Genomic DNA, 15,833 nt, shown 5'->3' with positions numbered 1-15,833 from the left:
TGGGCATGGTGGCTCACAGTAAACTCCCAGCACTTTGGGAGAAGGAAGTGGGAGGATCATGACGTCAGGAGATTGAGACCGTCCTGGTAACATGGGGAAACCCCATCTCTACCAAAAATACAGAAAATTAGCTGGGCGTGGTGGCACGTGCCTGTAATCCCCACTACTTGGGAGGCTGAGGCAGAAGAATCACTTGAACCTGGGAGGCAGAGGTTGCAGTGAGCTGAGATCGTGCCACTGTACTCCAGCCTGGGTGGGAGTGAGACTCCATCTCAAAAAAAAAATTGTGGAGGTGAGATCTCATTATATTGCCCAGACTGGTCTCAAACTGCCCTCAAGTGATCCACCGTACTGGGATTACAGGTGTGAGCCACTGCCCCTGGCCGGCTGGGGTTTGACAGAGATAGTTTTGATTCCCTAACTGAGTTTTCAGGGGCACTGGCACCATCACAGTATCACTCTTTGCACCATGAAGATATGTTATTAGGTCTTTAACTTTGGTACCTTACCTTCTGTAGGGTTCTGGTACTGTTTTTAAAGAATTATTCTTTGATGTGTCTTAATGGATGTTTTAAAGTTTCATGTTTAACTGTTGCTGTTGTATGTGAAGTTTTTTTTTTCTTTTTTGAGACGGAGTTTCGCGCTTGTTACCCAGGCTGGAGTGCAATGGCGCGATCTCGGCTCACCGCAACCTCCGCCTCCTGGGTTCAGGCAATTTTCCTGCCTCAGCCTCCTGGTAAAGTTTCTTTTTTGGGAGAAATTTTGTATATAGCAATAATTTTTTTTACTGAAAGTACATAAACAAGTTACCAAAAAGGAAATCAAAGTCCATAGCCTTACCACCGCCCCAGTGTTAGCCTAAGCAGTATTTTAATTTTTGAGATGGGGCCTTACTCTGTTGCCCAGGTTGGAGTACAGTGGGGTGATCTCAGCTCACTGCAACCTCTACCTCCTGTGCTCAAGCCATCCATCTGCCTTGGCCTCCCGAAGTGCTGGGATTAGAGGTGTGAGCCACCACCAAGCCGATGTTTTTTATAGTATATAGTTTTTTTCTTTTGTCACGTTACAATCGTAACTTTTTTTTAAACTTTAGGTTCTGAGGTACATGTACAGGTCATGCAGGGTTGTTGCATAGGTGCATACTATATCTGGCATTTTTCCCCATGTTATCCCTCCCCACCCGCTGCTCCTCTCCCTGAGTCCACGTGTTCTCATTGTTTAACAGCCGCCTATGATTGAGAATATGTGGTGTTTGGTTTTCTGGTCCTGTGTCAGTTTCCAGATTCATCCGTGTCTCTGCAAAGGGCTCATCGTTTTTTATGGCTGCGTAGTATTCTGTGGTGTATGTGCCACATTTTCTTTGTCCAGTCTATCATTGATGGGCTTTTGGGTTGGTTCCAAGTCTTTGCTATTGTACGCAGGGCTGCAGTGAACCTATGTGTGCATGTGTCTCTATAGTAGAACAATTTATAGTTCTTTGGGTATATACCCAGTAATGGGATTGTTGGATGGAATTCCTATTTCTAGATCCTTGAGAAATAAATCCCCACACTGTCTTCCACAGTGGTTGAACCAACTCACTCTCCCACCAACTGTGTAAGAACGTTCCAATTTCTCCACATCCTCTCCCAGCATCTGTTGTCTCCAGATTTTTTAATGATCGCCATTCTAACTGACGTGAGATGGCATCTCAGTGTAGTTTTGATTAGCATTTTTTCATGTTTGTTGGCCTCATATATGTCTTTGGAAAAGTGTCTGTTCATATCCTTTGCCTGCTTTTGAATGGGGTTGCTTTTTTCTTGTTTACCTGTTTTAGTTCTTTGTAGATTTTGGTTATTAACCCTTTGTCAGATGGGTAGATTGCACAAATTTTTCCCCATTCTATTGGTTGCTGGTTTGCTCTAATGATGGTTTCTTTTGCTGTGCAGAAGCTCTGGAGTTTCATTAGATCCCATTTGTCTATCTTGGCTTTTGTTGCCATTGCTTTTGGTGTTTTAGTCATGAAGTCTTTGCCTATGCCTATGTCCTGGATGGTTTTGCCTATGTTTTCTTATGGTGTTAGGTATTATGTTTAAATCTTTGATCCATCTGGAGTTAATTTTAGGGTTAGGTGACAGCACATTGCTAGCCAGTTTCCCCAAAACCATTTGTTAAACATGGAGTCCTTTCCCTATTGCTTATTTTTATCAGGTTTGTCAAAGACCAGATGACAACCATAACTTTTAAAATTATACTGCGGGTGAGGGAGATCCATTTTCTAGCCATGGCACTCCTGCAGAAAAGCTGACTCAGTTTCTGGCTGGCATTGCTGAGTAAGCCCCTTCCCACAGCAGTGCCAGTGTGCAGAATGCCTGCACCTCTGCTGGAGAAGCTCAGTGAGGTGGACACCAGCCACTTTAACTAGTTTTATAAGATCGCTGTGCCGAAGTGCTCGTTTCTGTCTATTGCCAAAGGACTTCACCTTTTTTTGAGACAGGGTCTTGCTGGAGTGTACTAGTGGCGCCATCAGAGCTCACCGCAGCCTCACCCTCCTGGGCTCAAGTGGTCCTCCCGCCTCCCAAAGTGCTGGGATTACAGGCCAGAGCCACTGGGCCCAGCCAACTTCACTTGCATTTGCTTTAAAATTTCGTGTTATGTCCACATAACTCAGAATTCAAGTGTTTACAGGGGAAAATTTGCTCCCATCCATGTCCGCAGCATAGCCAGCATTAGAATTCTTATGTATTTCTGCAGAGATTATGTGCACTTGTGGACAGGTGGGTTTCCTCTGTGTTACACAAGGGGTAACCTGTGCAGTGGGTCCTTGCCTTGCTTTTCTCACTTATGGTAACTAGTTGACCTCCACATTAGCATATGAAGAATGGCCTTTTTTTCCAGCTACATAGACTAGAAATGTGAGGATATACGTGGGAGGCTGAGGCAGGAGTTGAGACCAGTGTGGCCAACATGGTGAAACCCTGTCTGTACTAAAAATACAAAAATTAGCTGGGCGTGGTGGCACGTGCCTGTAATCCCAGCTACTGGGGGGGCTGAGGCAGGAGTGGGAGGTGGAGGTTGCAGTGAGCTGAGATCCTGCCACTTTACTCCAGCCTGGGCAAAACAATAAGGCTCCATATGAAAAAAGTGTTTCAAGGGAAGCAGTTAGGAAATGGAGTGGCTGAGTCTGAGCACATCATCCACATGTGGTTTTCTCAACTCCAGCTGTCCTCTGGAGAGATTGTGCAAATTTGCATTTCCCCAGAGTCCTCAGTGACAAATTATAGTTTTCATGTTAAGGTTAAACACTACACACTATGCAGAAAAATATGAAATAAGTATATCAGTTTTTGGCTTCTGGGTTTGTTGTTTTGCTTGGAAAGACAGATTATAAAACATTTCTTCCCTAGAATTATGCTTTTAATCTTTGATCCCTCTGGAATTCATCTTGGTCTAAATGGTTTTCTGCACAGCTCACCAGTTATCCCAGTGCTCCGTCTCCTCCCTCTTCCCTCATTACCCCGAGCTGGTTCCCTTCCTCCTTTCCAGAACGAAACTGTAAGAGCTCCATACTGTTTCAGCACGGGGGACCTTCCTCCCTTCTCTTATTATTGATCTAGGAACCAAGGCCTGTCTTCCTATACTAAACTCTTTTGTCCCTTTTGTGTATATTAATCTTGGAACTTGGCCAGCTTACAGCATTTTCTAATATTGAAACTCCTGATTCTCTTGGGTTTTCTGAATATGTAATCATATCATCTATAAATAATCATTTACATACCTTTAGAAAACAATGTCACCTAAGTCTATGGGGGAAAAAAAAACTGGATAGTCTTACTGTCCTGCTTTAAATACTCTGACAATTCTAGAACATGAAGGGAGGCTCACAGGGTGTGCTCCTGAGCCACCTTCTCTGGTGGGTTCTCTGTTGCAGGCATGCACTCATCAAGAAGCTGAATCAGCTGCGGGTGAGCGAACCTGGCCTGGCTCAGCTGCTGGTGGATCAGGTGAGTCCAACAGCTTAGGGTGACTGCAGGGACCCAGGCTACTTCCCTGCCTTCCGGGTGGAATGGCAGTTTCCTCAAATATCCTGCTTTAAAAAGGAAAAAATGGGCCGGGCGCAGTGGGTCATGCCTGTAATCCCAGCATTTTGGGAGGCCAAGGCTGGTGGATCACCTGAGGTCAAGATCAGCCTGGCCAACGTGGTGAAATGTATCTCTACTAAAAATATAACAGTTAGCTGGGCATGGTGCCACATGCTTGTAGTCCCAGCTAGGCAGGAGAATCCCTTGAACCTGAGAGGTGGAGGTTGCAGTGAGCTGAGAGCTCACCGTTGTACTCCAGCCTGGGTAATGACGGAAAAAAAAATGGGTGACTATCTATCTCAAAAGGAAAAGGTGTAGCGCACCTCCTAACGGGTTCTACCCTTGTGTTTCAGATATACGAGAATGCCATGATAGCCGCTGGGCTCGTTGATGACCCCAGGGCCATGGTGGGCCGCCTGAATGAGCTGCTTGTCAAGGCCCTGGAGCGACACTGACAACCGGAGGCCTCTGCCCAGGCAGGGGAAGGAGGATTGACAGCCCCACATCCTTGAGCTTTATTTACCTCAATTAAAAGGTATTTCTTAACCTGAGCATTGGGCTTTTTGTGTGGGTCCTGCGGTGTGCTGGGTCCTCTCTTCCTCCAGTTCAACTGGTGTGGGGAGGGGCTGCTCACTTCAGTATCACCTCCACTGGGTAGTGATCACTGATGGCTTGGGCCTGCAGGGAAGTGGGCATGGGGTCTGGGCTGTATCCCGTCCCCATGTGGCTGGGCAAGGGAGGACACGTACCAGTTGGTCACTCAGGCCATAGGCAGCCTGGAAGTTAAAGGGGAGAGCGGAGTCGGGAACAACGGAGTCTTGGAGCAGCGTCCCTGCAACCACGATCCTGATGGGTGTTTGGATGAGAGAGCAGGATCCCCTTTCACCCACTGGCCTGGCTTAGTGCCCACAGGAACTAAGCCAAGAACTCTGGGACCTCCCCCTGCCATAGCTGGAGCCAGTGCAGGTCTGTGGATGCCCACAACCACACAGCCCGGATGTCTGCCCCTCATCCCTAAATGTGCTTTCCCCCAAAACTGAAAATCGTGGCTCTTTTTACTATTTTCCCTGAACGGATCGACTGAAGCTCAGTTGGGTGAGTGTCCAAAGGCCTCTGAAGCCAGATGTACAAGTCACAGCTGCTCCTGGAGACGCCCCGAGATGCCCTGCTCACCTGTCATAGGCGCAGTGCGTGGACATAGCCGTGGTATCAGCGGTGTCGGGGATCAGCCACTGGAATATGGGGCTTGTCCGCAGACGGATGGATGACCATTGGGAGGGTCTCACGTAGCTGCAGCCCGCATTGAAGTCTCCCATCAACATGATATCCTGCCAGGAAACACCGCCTGTGGGCCCAGGGACAACGGAGGCCGCTGGCACCCACTGCCCTTTGTATGGCCTCACCTCCAAGCCCCACTTCTCTTGGACATCCAGGTAGACGTCATAGAGAGCATCAATCTCAGCTACCGCGTCTGTTGGGGCAGCATGCAGGGGAACAATGGCAAACTCCCTGACCTCTGTGGAGACACCGCGTCATGTGAGGTACACTGTGCAGCAGCCACATTCCCTGGGGGCAGATTCAGTCACCATGGCAGCTGGAACTGTGTGTTAGGACAGTCCCCCAACGGGGGTAATTTTCCAAACCACTTGAATGGAAAACCCCAGGGACTGGGAGGGCAGTGTGTTACACAGGTGTTCCGGGTGCCCTAGGAGTGGGTGGAGCTCCACCCTGGCCCAGGCAGCACTCGCCTGTGAAAGGGGAGGAGAATCTGACGATGGCCGGCTCTCGGCTGAAGGTGTCGTTCCCACAGGGCTCGCAGCCGTCATCGTAGTAGTAGCTGTCCACTGCGGACACCCGGTCAGGCCTGCGGGAAGGCCAGGCAGGAGGTGACTGGGGCTGCCCTAGTCCGGCTTCCCAGGAGGGCGGGGTCTGGGCCCACCTGCCTGTCCACTGGCTATGAAAGGCACCTGGTCACCCCATGGATCCCTGACCTCGGGATGTTTTGACTCCACTCTGGACCCTGCTCTGCCACCTCAGGTTCTTGCCCCATAGGAAAAACTACTTACCCGCTCTGCTGGGCCCCCCCCCAGATGAGGGAGGGGCTTCCTCGCTCTCTGGACCACCCACCTGTACACAAACAGGTAGCGCTCCTTATAGTTGTTCCGTCCCAGTGGCTCACTGACCACGTAGCGATAGGTGTCTGGTGCATCCCTGGATTGAAAAAACACAAGGTCTCAATGAGGGTCATGAGGGACCCCTGTGGCTGCCAACACCAGGGCTTTGCCCAGGTCCCCACCCTTGGGGCCCAATTGAAGCAAGGCTGTGCCTGGATGGGATGTCACCTCCCTAGGAGCCTGCCACTGTCACCCACTGATTGAGGTTGTCCAGCAGCTTCCCCACGGCCGTCAGGTGGCTGTCTCTGACCTCCTGGACCAGGGCAATGTCATAGCGGCTCAGGATCTAGAGGCAGGGCAACAGCAGTGCTGAGCAGGGCTGGTGCCACCCAGGGACCCCACAGCACCACAAAGCCACAGCCTCATGTTTCTGCCCAGGCTCCTTCTGCCAGCTATGGACAACACAGCAGGGAGGAGGACCTTGGCCCACAGCCAGGACCCTGTTCTGCTGGGCTTCAGGCTCTGCACCCCCCCACCACCAGCTCCAGACTCCGGGGCTCCTCTGCTTTTGGGGAGAGGCCACCCTGGCCTCACCTGCACAATGTAGCTGACGAGGGTGGCATTGGACATCTTGGTCTCCCCAAATGTCTGGATGTTGAAGGCTGCTATCTTCAGGGACAGAGCCACCTGCAGCAGGGTGGCCAGTGCCAGCAGTGCCCCCAGCAGCCTCATGGCCCTCATCCTGGGAGAGCACAGGGTGCAGAGACATGGCAGAAGTGAGCTGTCATCCCTGCCACAGCACTCAAGCCTCCTGGAGCCCAACTGGCAGGGGCTGGTGGAGCTCAAGGTCAGGGCGACACAGGCAGGGGAGACCCCTGCAAGCCTTTCCTACAATGTCCAGAAAGCCAAGCAGCTGGCACCACATAGAGGACCCTGAGTCACTCCACCCACCAGAAAACCCGCCTGGAGGGACGCTGGAGCCCCTACGTTTAGAGTCTCTGCTGTTAGCACGAGACTCTAAGCCTCCCTCCCTGTTCCAGACCCGCCCGTCACCCAGAGGGACTCCACCGGCGCTCACCTGAGATGCTGCTGCTATCCTCGAATGCTGTCAAGAATCTAGAATATCCTTTGATGTCAATTTTCGCCTTTTCCTGCTTTAAGAAAATAAGCAGTTTATGAAGAGAGGTCTCTAAGAAGCACTTCAAGGCCCTGGCAGTGCCGCTGGGCTCCCGATCTTGCACACAGTGCAAGTCCTGGGAGTTTTAAAGGTTCAGGCAACTGTGACCTTCCCTGGGGCATGTGTGCCCTGTCACCTGAGGGTGCCAAAAACAATGGCGCTGTGTGGCTTTCCGCACAGGCAGGTTGCTGGAATGTGCTTATTTCTGTGGGCACAAGTTTCTTGCTGCTGTGAAAACTGCACCTGTTAATCATGTTTGCATTTAAAGTGTCTGATAACAAGGCCAAAGGTTCCTGTGTCCCTTGCATATGCAGCTGCGCCCATTTTCTGGGATAGGACAGGGATGGGCAAGGTATGTGCAGAAGGGTGGGACTGGGCTCCCATCTCCCTGTCTCTTACAAGGTCACCTTTGAGTAAGACACCAAAGCCACATCCGGGGTTACAAATGGAGCCCCCTGGTGGCTGCACAGCCATGGCTGCTCTGTGGTCCGGACACGCCTGCCTTCCTGATTCATTGCCGTCAGGTGCAGGGAACTCTGCAGGAGGCTGGGGCTCAGAACAGGCAGCGGGGGCCGTGCAGCAGCAGCACTGTGGGGCCAGGACAGGTGGGGCCATAAGGCCCACCCCAAGTGGCCGGTCAGGCAGAGGAGCTTTCTTGAGGTCAATAGGCTTTGTGTTTAGGCCCAGGGGATCCTGAGTGACCAGGTCACAGGGCCAGGCAGCAGCTGAAGGCCAGGCCTCCAGTCCAGTCAGTTCTTGGTTCTTTTGAGTTTCTGTTGTTTTTGAGACAGGGTCTTACACTGTGTTGGCAAGGCTGGAGTGCAGTGGCAAAATCATGGCTCATTATAGCCTGGACTTCCTGGGCTCAGGTAATCCTCCCTCCTCAGCCTCCTGAGAAGCTAAGACTATGGGTATGCCACCATGCCTGGCTAATTTTTAAATTTTTGGTAGAGATGGGATCTTGCTGTGTTGCCCAGACTGGTCTTGAACTCCTGGCCTCAAGCAATCCTCCCATGTAGCTGGGACTACAGGTGCACACCACCACACCCAGTAATTTCTTTTTTTTTGCGATAGAGTCTCACTCTCGCCCAGGCTGGAGTGCAGTGGTGTGATCTCGGCTCACTGCAACTTCCACCTCCCTGGTTCAAGCAATTATCCTGCCTTAGCCTCCCGGGTAGCTGGGACTATAGGCGTGTGCCACCACGCCCGGCTAATTTTTGTATTTTTAGTAGAGACGGGGTTTCACCATATTGGTCAGGCTGGTCTCAAACTCCTGACCTAGTGATCCACCCACCTTGGCCTCCCAAAGTGCTAGGATTACAGGCGTGAGGCCCTGCACCTGGCGTAGTTTTTAAGTTTTTCGTGGAGACAAGGTCTCCAAATTCTGACCTCAAGCAACCCTCACACAAATGCTGGGTCACAGTCGTGATCCACTGCACCCACTCATTTCTCTGAATCTTCGAGCTTACATTTGTATTCACTTCCTGAGGCTGCTGTAACTACCACGAGTTTGGTTGCTTACAAGAATAGAAATGGATCTTCTCACTTCTGGAGACTGGACGTCTGAGGTCAGGATGACAGCAGGACCTTGCTCTACCTCCTGCAGGTTATGGGCGGACCCTCCTTGCCATCCAGTTTCTGTGGGCTGTCTTCCTTGGTTGTGGCTGCGTCACCCCAGCCTCTGCCTCCTCTTCAGAAGATGTGTGTGCCTGGATTGAGGGCTCCCGGACAGCGGGGATGATGGTCATGTCTCACCAGCCTTTACTGAATCTGAGTCCTCTTTTGCTAAATGAATCAACATTGAGAGGTCCAAATGAGCCACCCCTGGGTCTTGCCCATTTGGAAGGGGCTGCATTGGCCCTCCCAAGGACAGCCCTTCGAGTAGGAGTCTGTGGTCCCCGCTGGTGGACCAGGGCCTGGAAGGCCTGGGAGAGGCCCAGGTGGGATCCAGGCATGAGAACAGCAGGAAATGAATAAAATGGGGTCTGCGGGAGGCCTCGGGGTGAGGGTAAGCAGAGGCCAAGGTCGAAAGTCGGGAAAGTGCTGGGTCTGGCAAACTGGCCATGAAGGAGAAGGCAAGACCAGTGGGGTCTGAAAATAGGAAGGGAAACCAGCTTCAACAAGACTGGAACCCATTCCATAGACGCTGACAGACACCTCTGGCTCAAGACGGGCACCCCATTCCATAGACGCTGACAGACACCTCTGGCTCAAGACGGGCACCCCATTCCATAGACGCTGACACACACCTCTGGGTTAAGACGGGCACCCCATTCCATAGACGCTCTGACACACACCTCTGGCTCAAGACAGGCACCCCATTCCATAGACGCTGACACACACCTCTGGGTTAAGACGGGCACCCCATTCCATAGACGCTCTGACACACACCTCTGGCTCAAGACAGGCACACCATTCCATAGACGCTGACAGACACCTCTGGCTCAAGACGGGCACCCCATTCCATAGACGCTGACACACACCTCTGGCTCAAGACGGGCACCCCATTCCATAGACGCTGACAGACACCTCTGGCTCAAGATGGGCACCCCATTCCATAGACGCTGACAGACACCTCTGGCTGGCAGCGCTCATGCACTCATCTGTCCCTCCCCATGAGACGCCGTCTACGGGACGGAGAAACCGCCACTCCTCAGGCTGCCAGACGCCCTGCTGCAGGCTTTCCCAAAGGTTTCCATGATGGTTCTTTCCTGTTTCCAATCTCAGTCTAGCAGCATATCAAAATCCAGTCTCTAAGCAAAGCCACACATCTGGCGTAGGGACTGACTGGTCCTCTGCCTTTCGTGTTTTCCTTTCCTGGACACACGTGTGACAGTGACGCATCACGGGGAAGGGAGCCAGGCTAGAGGGCAGCCACTGTCCTCCACCAAAGATGACACCTGGTGCACCTTCCGGTGGGGCACAGGGACACCAATTAGAGCTCACAGAGCAGGTTTCCAGCCCCCCGGCCCTCAGCACATGGGACAAGGGTTCCCCTTTGGTCTGTCATCCCCTCCTGGCTCTTGACCAAATGCTGCCCCATCTGCTTTTGGGACCTCTGAAGCACGGTGCCCCTGCTTCCTCTGCCTGCCAGAAGGCAGGCTGGAAGTTGGGCCTCGCTTGTACAAATGGCAAGCGCCGCCTACCGTGTGGCTGCCCTCCGGACAGGCCCTGGCGAAGGCAGCACAACCCTGAAGGAGCCTGGTCTGACATGGGGCCCTCCTGGGATCACTGCTGGGCCTTCAACCATCTGGAGCCTCCATGTCTTTCTCTGTCAGAAAGGATGACGTTATTTCCAAAAGTATCATTTTACCTTCTAAGCAGCCATCCTTCCCCTGCAGCCTGTGGCCTCTTCGATGCGGGGTCTCCAGACTCTCTCTTCTCCCTGGTGGATCTCTTTTCTGTCCGTGTCAGGCAATGCCACCACGTAACAGCCACCTGAAAACTCAGTGTGTACAACACGCATTTCCCCCACACCTGCAGGGCTGTGAGGTGCAGGTCAGCTGGGATGGCTCTGCTCCCCGGCCTTGTCCTGGGCTAGGCTGGAGGGACTGCAGCTCCCTGGGCACCCTCTTCCCACAGTGTGGAAGGTGGAGGCTCCCAGGGCACAAGCAGAACATGTGCTGCCTCAGTGAAGAGGCAGAGCTGGTTGCTGTCACTTCTGTCCACATTCCATGGGTGCTGTCAAGCTGCAGGGCCAAGCTCCACATCAGGGGACAGAGTGGGGTACACGCCTTCCATCCTGGGCCCCGCTCTGCAGACAGGCATGGGTGCTGAGGAATGCCCGAGGAGGAAGTGCAGCACCTGTGGCGTTTTCATATCCACAAAGAATGGGTGCTGGCAGCCAATGGCAACAAGAAAAGCTGACTGCTTTATCGCATCAGGGTGAGCTGTTTTTACACCAGCCCTGAGGACCTGCAGCGTTCTTGCGTTAAATTAACCTGTCGCAGACACAGGAAAAGACACGTAACAACAGTCATATTGACATCTGAGCCAGGTCACGCACTCTGATGTGGCTGAAATTAAAAGATGAAGGAAAAGTCCTGTAAGCGGCACGGCTGGACACGGATGGCCCCAAGGGAACACCTGTGGCGGTGGCACAGGCCATGTAGGGCTTTGTGCACCCGCAGACCGTGCTGTGCCACCCAGCGACGTGCAGGCCAGGGAGGGGCAATTTCTACTGATCAAGAGGGACAGGGAAGGACGCAGGGCTGTGGTTCCCAGACTGCACGGAGGTGCTCCCATGAACCCACAGGGCACCCCCAGATCCTCGGTTCTGAGGGAACCAGTCACACTGCTCTGCTCAAGGCCGTGCACAGCCTCCACACGGGCATTACCTTGCTTCATTCCTTCCTAAGATATCCTCTCTGCAAAGCTGGGTTGTGGCAGTTACTCAACAAGCAATTCCCGTGAAGGTCAAGATGGAAAAAGATCTTTGCGAGGGTGGCGGTGTTCCATCCGATTCCAAGCTGAAGGCACCATCCCAGGATAAACGAGTAAGATGAACATCGGTTTTTCTAGACGTCCACTGTAAGTTACCAGGACACAAATACTTACTGGGGTTTACTTCTTTCATAAGTGGAACTGTTAGGGATTTTTTTGAAGGACCATATAATCAGGGTTTATTAACCGCAGGTAACAAAAGGTTAAAAGATAGAAAAAGGTCTCGTATGACAGGAATTCAAAAATTGACTATAATTAAATGACAAAGAAAGTGACAGAACAGGACAATGTTCAAACAGCTCACACTATTTCGGCCCCGTTTCTTTTTTTTTTTGAGACGGAGTTTCGTTCTTGTTACCCAGGCTGGAGTGCAATGGCACGATCTTGGCTCACCACAACCTTCCTGGGTTCAAGCAATTCTCCTGCCTCAGCCTCCCAAGTAGCTGGGACTACAGGCGTGCGCCACCACGCCCAGCTAATTTTTTTGTATTTTTAGTAGAGACGGGGTTTCATCATGTTGACCAGCATGGTCTCGATCTCTTGACCTCGTGATCCACCCGCCTCGGCCTCCCAAAGTGCTGGGATTACAGGCGTGAGCCACTGCACCCGGCCCTCGGCCCCATTTTTAACAGCAAAGATCAGTGTATACCCTGCATCATCTTTCATGCAATGTTCTCAGCGTTTTTTCCCCCAAACATAAAGGCAGATTAATACCAACAAGCCCTATTTAGAATATTCACTTCCGTTTCCTTCCGAAATTGATACATGAACGGAAAAGGTCTTACTAACTCACGGCTTCCTGCTGAAGTTTAAGATGCTCAGATTTGGACGTGGTCGATTCAAAGTATCAGCTACAGGTGGGATCTGAAAGGACATGCATAATAAAAACACTTTCTATTTTAAAAGAGATACAGTGACTATAAATGAATAACTCACACACAAGGACACCAGAATATAAACAACTCGGAGGAACTAACGCCAGCTGATTTCACCGGACCAGGTTCTTAGGTGGGTCATTTTGTTTAAGGATGACTTGAAATCTTACAATACTGCCTTCGTTCCCACATATAAACACTCTTCAATAAAATTCTTTTTTGAGACAGAGTTTCACTCTTGCTGCCCAGGCTGGAGTGGAATGGCACAATCTCAGTTCATTGCAACCTCCGCCTCCCAGGTTCAAGTAATTCTGCCTCAGCCTCCCAAGTAGCTGGGATTACAGGCGTGCACCACCATGCCTGGCTAATTTTTTGTATTTTTAGTAGAGACGGGGTTTCACTATGTTGGCCAGGCTGGTTTCAAACTCCTGAGCTCAGGCGATCCAGCTACCTCGCCTCCCAAAGTGCTGGTATTACAGGCATGAGACACCACGCCCGACCTCAAGAATGGTTTCTTGTCAACTAGAAGTTGGGGAAAATACAGTGAGAAATAAAAGGATACAGCTTCTCACACATTTGAAGGCCCAGATCATACCTAAATTTCTAGTGATTTAACTTGAGAAGCTCCTGGCCCTGAGAAATTCCTTTATCCCATAATGCTTTACTCAGATGGGGCAGAGAATCCCAGGACAAGACCCAGCAACAAGATAAAAACCCAACTGTCTCCTAACTGGCATCACTGTGAGGGATCTCTTTTGGCCTAGTATTAAAATAATTGTTGAACCTTAATCAAGAGTGCTCTGAACTGCGAAGTGGGAAGCTGTGATTTGACATCATGGGTATGCCTGAGTTACTAGATGAGACCTCCTGCCCTACTGAATTTAACTTCTAGCGTTCGTCATTCACCACTGCTTCAATATTCTGTCACAAGTAAATTCTCAATTCCAGGCCGGGCGGTGGCTCACGCCTGTCATCCCAGTACTTTGGGAGGCCGAGGTGGGCGGATCACCAGGTCAGGAGATGGAGACCATTCTGGCTAACACGGTAAAACTCCATCTCTACTAAAAATACAAAAAATTAGCCAGGTGTGGTGGCGCGCACCTGTAGTCCCAGCTGCTCGGGAGACTGAGGCAGGAGAACCACTGGAACCCAGGAGGTCAAGGTTGCAGTGAGTCTAGATCGCGCCACTGCACTCAGCTTGGGTGAAAGAGCAAGGCTCCATCTCCAAACAAACTAAACAAAAACGAAATTCTCAATTCAACAACTTGCTACCGAAGAGTAACTGCAATGGATTAAACATATCACTGTATTTCAAACCATGAGTTCGCGGTGGCATTAAATAATTATTAGCTACCTTGGGGGAGTGCTAGGGAGTCAACTCGTTACTCTGCAAAAAGGCAAATAAAGTCAAAGGATCAGGGCAGTGTTCTGCCTTCCCGTGCAGAGTGCTGCCCGGTGGCCCAGGGATCAGGGCAGTCCCTTCCCGTGCAGAGTGCTGCCCGGTAGCCCAGGGATCAGGGCAGTGCCTTCCCGTGCAGAGTGCTGCCCGGTGGCCCAGGGATCAGGGCAGTGCCTTCCCGTGCAGAGTGCTGCCCGGTGGCCCAGGGATCAGGGCAGTGCCTTCCCGTGCAGAGTGCTGCCCGGTGGCCCAGGGATCAGGGCAGTGCCTTCCCGTGCAGAGTGCTGCCCGGTGGCCCAGGGATCAGGGCAGTGCCTTCCCGTGCAGAGTGCTGCCCGGTAGCCCAGAGTTCGAGAAGGCTGTCTTTACACAGGTGGATTCCAGCTTATACACAAGGAAGGAACGCTAGCCTTTGAAAGTCACCATTTTGCAGTCCCTAATGTCAGCCTTGATGTCAGTGGCTGCTAACATCACAAAAGACAGCTCTGTCCCTTCTAAGGCTGGAGTGGAATGGCTGGATGCTGTCTAAAGACAGCAGCACCTAGAAGAGTTCTTGCCAAAACAATCTTGAATCTGATCAAGCCTCTAGATCTAAATGACAAGGACAGAGGGTCATGTTCAACAGCACCGTGAGGACACGGTATGACCCAGCCTGCGGGAAACTGTACTGGGCCAAGGACAGGCTCATCAGCAGAGTTCAAAATGGGAAGGAGAGAGGCAGAACTCACAGATTAAAAAAACTGACATTTTGAGCTGGATGATAAATAAAACAACGAGACATGTCAGTAAAATGTGCGGACCTTACTTAGATCCTATAAAACATCCAGTCTTTTATTCATACGAACAGACATTTATGTAACAAACCATGTGAGAGGCAGTCCTGGAAAGCAAACCCTGACGCAGTGACGGGGGAAGTTTCATGCGAGGACACAGGCTCTCAAAGCTCTTAAGTCCGTAAGGACTCAAACAGGGTCTCGCTGTGTTGCCCAGGCTCGAGTGCAGTGCACTGAAGCCTGGGATGAGGGGTCACCCCACATCAGCCTCCTGTCATGTGCCACCACACCTGGCTAATGTTTTTTTCTTTTTTTTTGAAACAGGTTCTTGCTCTACCACCCAGGCTGGAGTGCGATGGCACCATCTCGGCTCATTGCAACCTCCGCTTCCCAGGTTCGAGCAGTTCTCCTGCCTCAGCTTCCCTAGTAGCTGGGATTACAGACATGCACGACTGTGCCTGGCTCATTTTTGTATTTTTTGTAGAGATAGGGTTTCACCATGTTGGCCAGGGCGGTCTTGAACTCCTGGCCTCAAATGATCCGCCCACCTCAGCCTCCCAAAGTGCTAGGATTACAGATGTGAGCCACCACACCTGGCTAATTTAAAAAAATAATTTTTTTTGATGGGGTGGGGGGGGGGTCTCACTATGTTGCCCAGGCTGGTCTCAAACTCCTGGGCTCAAGTGATCCTCCTGCCTTGGCTTCCCAAAATGTTGGGATTACAGGTGTGATCTACAGCACCTGGCCTTATATTTCAGAGTCACATACTATTAGTAAAATACCAAAAGATGAAGTGGTCTGGTACCTGGGACTTGCTTCACAATTACCCCGAGGCTGGGTATTGAGTACATGAAGGGTTTTCATCGTAGTCTCTACTTTTGAATATGCCGAAATTTTCTGGCTGAGCGTGGTGCCTCATGCCTGTAATTCTAGCACTTTCGGAGGCCATAGTGGGAGGACTGCTTGAGCCCAGTAGTTTAAAACCAGCATA

At 51.3% G+C, this 15,833-nt stretch overlaps 2 protein-coding genes across 23 annotated transcripts in view; one reads left to right on the top strand and one right to left on the bottom strand.

Moving 5' to 3' along the window:
- TRAP1 (TNF receptor associated protein 1) overlaps positions 1–7,640 on the top strand; it is a 56,263-nt gene extending 48,623 nt beyond the window's left edge. Inside the window, exons 17-20 of one of the 4 annotated variants that reach the window (XR_013524539.1) lie at positions 3,911–3,983; positions 4,415–4,596; positions 5,148–5,602; positions 7,216–7,640. Coding sequence is in view for 1 of the 4 variants with exons in the window: in XM_035266766.2 (XP_035122657.1) it covers positions 3,911–3,983; positions 4,415–4,516 (175 nt within the window). In the remaining 3 variants the exon portion in view is untranslated. Of the gene's footprint in view, positions 1–3,910; positions 3,984–4,414; positions 4,613–5,147 lie in introns of those variants that run through there. The other 3 variants (XR_013524537.1, XR_013524538.1, XM_035266766.2) reach the window with 3 other exon arrangements.
- DNASE1 (deoxyribonuclease 1) overlaps positions 4,553–15,833 on the bottom strand; it is a 59,755-nt gene continuing 48,474 nt past the window's right edge. For 2 of the 19 annotated variants that reach the window (XM_078344521.1, XM_035266774.3), the window contains 11 exons: positions 12,581–12,659; positions 11,690–11,880; positions 10,666–11,368; positions 8,875–9,137; positions 7,254–7,329; positions 6,770–6,917; positions 6,433–6,521; positions 6,189–6,272; positions 5,810–5,925; positions 5,235–5,577; positions 4,553–4,907 (listed from right to left, as the gene is read on the bottom strand). In XM_078344521.1, coding sequence (XP_078200647.1) covers positions 4,703–4,907; positions 5,235–5,577; positions 5,810–5,925; positions 6,189–6,272; positions 6,433–6,521; positions 6,770–6,916 — 984 coding nt within the window. In that variant the 5' untranslated portion in view covers position 6,917; positions 7,254–7,329; positions 8,875–9,137; ... (1 more) ...; positions 11,690–11,880; positions 12,581–12,659 and the 3' untranslated portion in view covers positions 4,553–4,702. Of the gene's footprint in view, positions 4,908–5,234; positions 5,578–5,809; positions 5,926–6,188; positions 6,273–6,432; positions 6,522–6,769; positions 7,413–8,874; positions 9,138–10,665; positions 11,369–11,689; positions 11,881–12,580; positions 12,660–15,833 lie in introns of those variants that run through there. The other 17 variants (XM_078344522.1, XM_054242258.2, XM_078344529.1 and 14 more) reach the window with 16 other exon arrangements.

This window comes from Callithrix jacchus, chromosome 12 (assembly GCF_049354715.1).
Source record: "Callithrix jacchus isolate 240 chromosome 12, calJac240_pri, whole genome shotgun sequence".
In the NCBI taxonomy this organism is placed as follows: domain Eukaryota; kingdom Metazoa; phylum Chordata; class Mammalia; order Primates; family Cebidae; genus Callithrix; species Callithrix jacchus.
The sequence above is the reverse complement of the archived record's forward strand: the minus strand, read 5'-3'. Positions and strand labels throughout refer to the sequence as shown.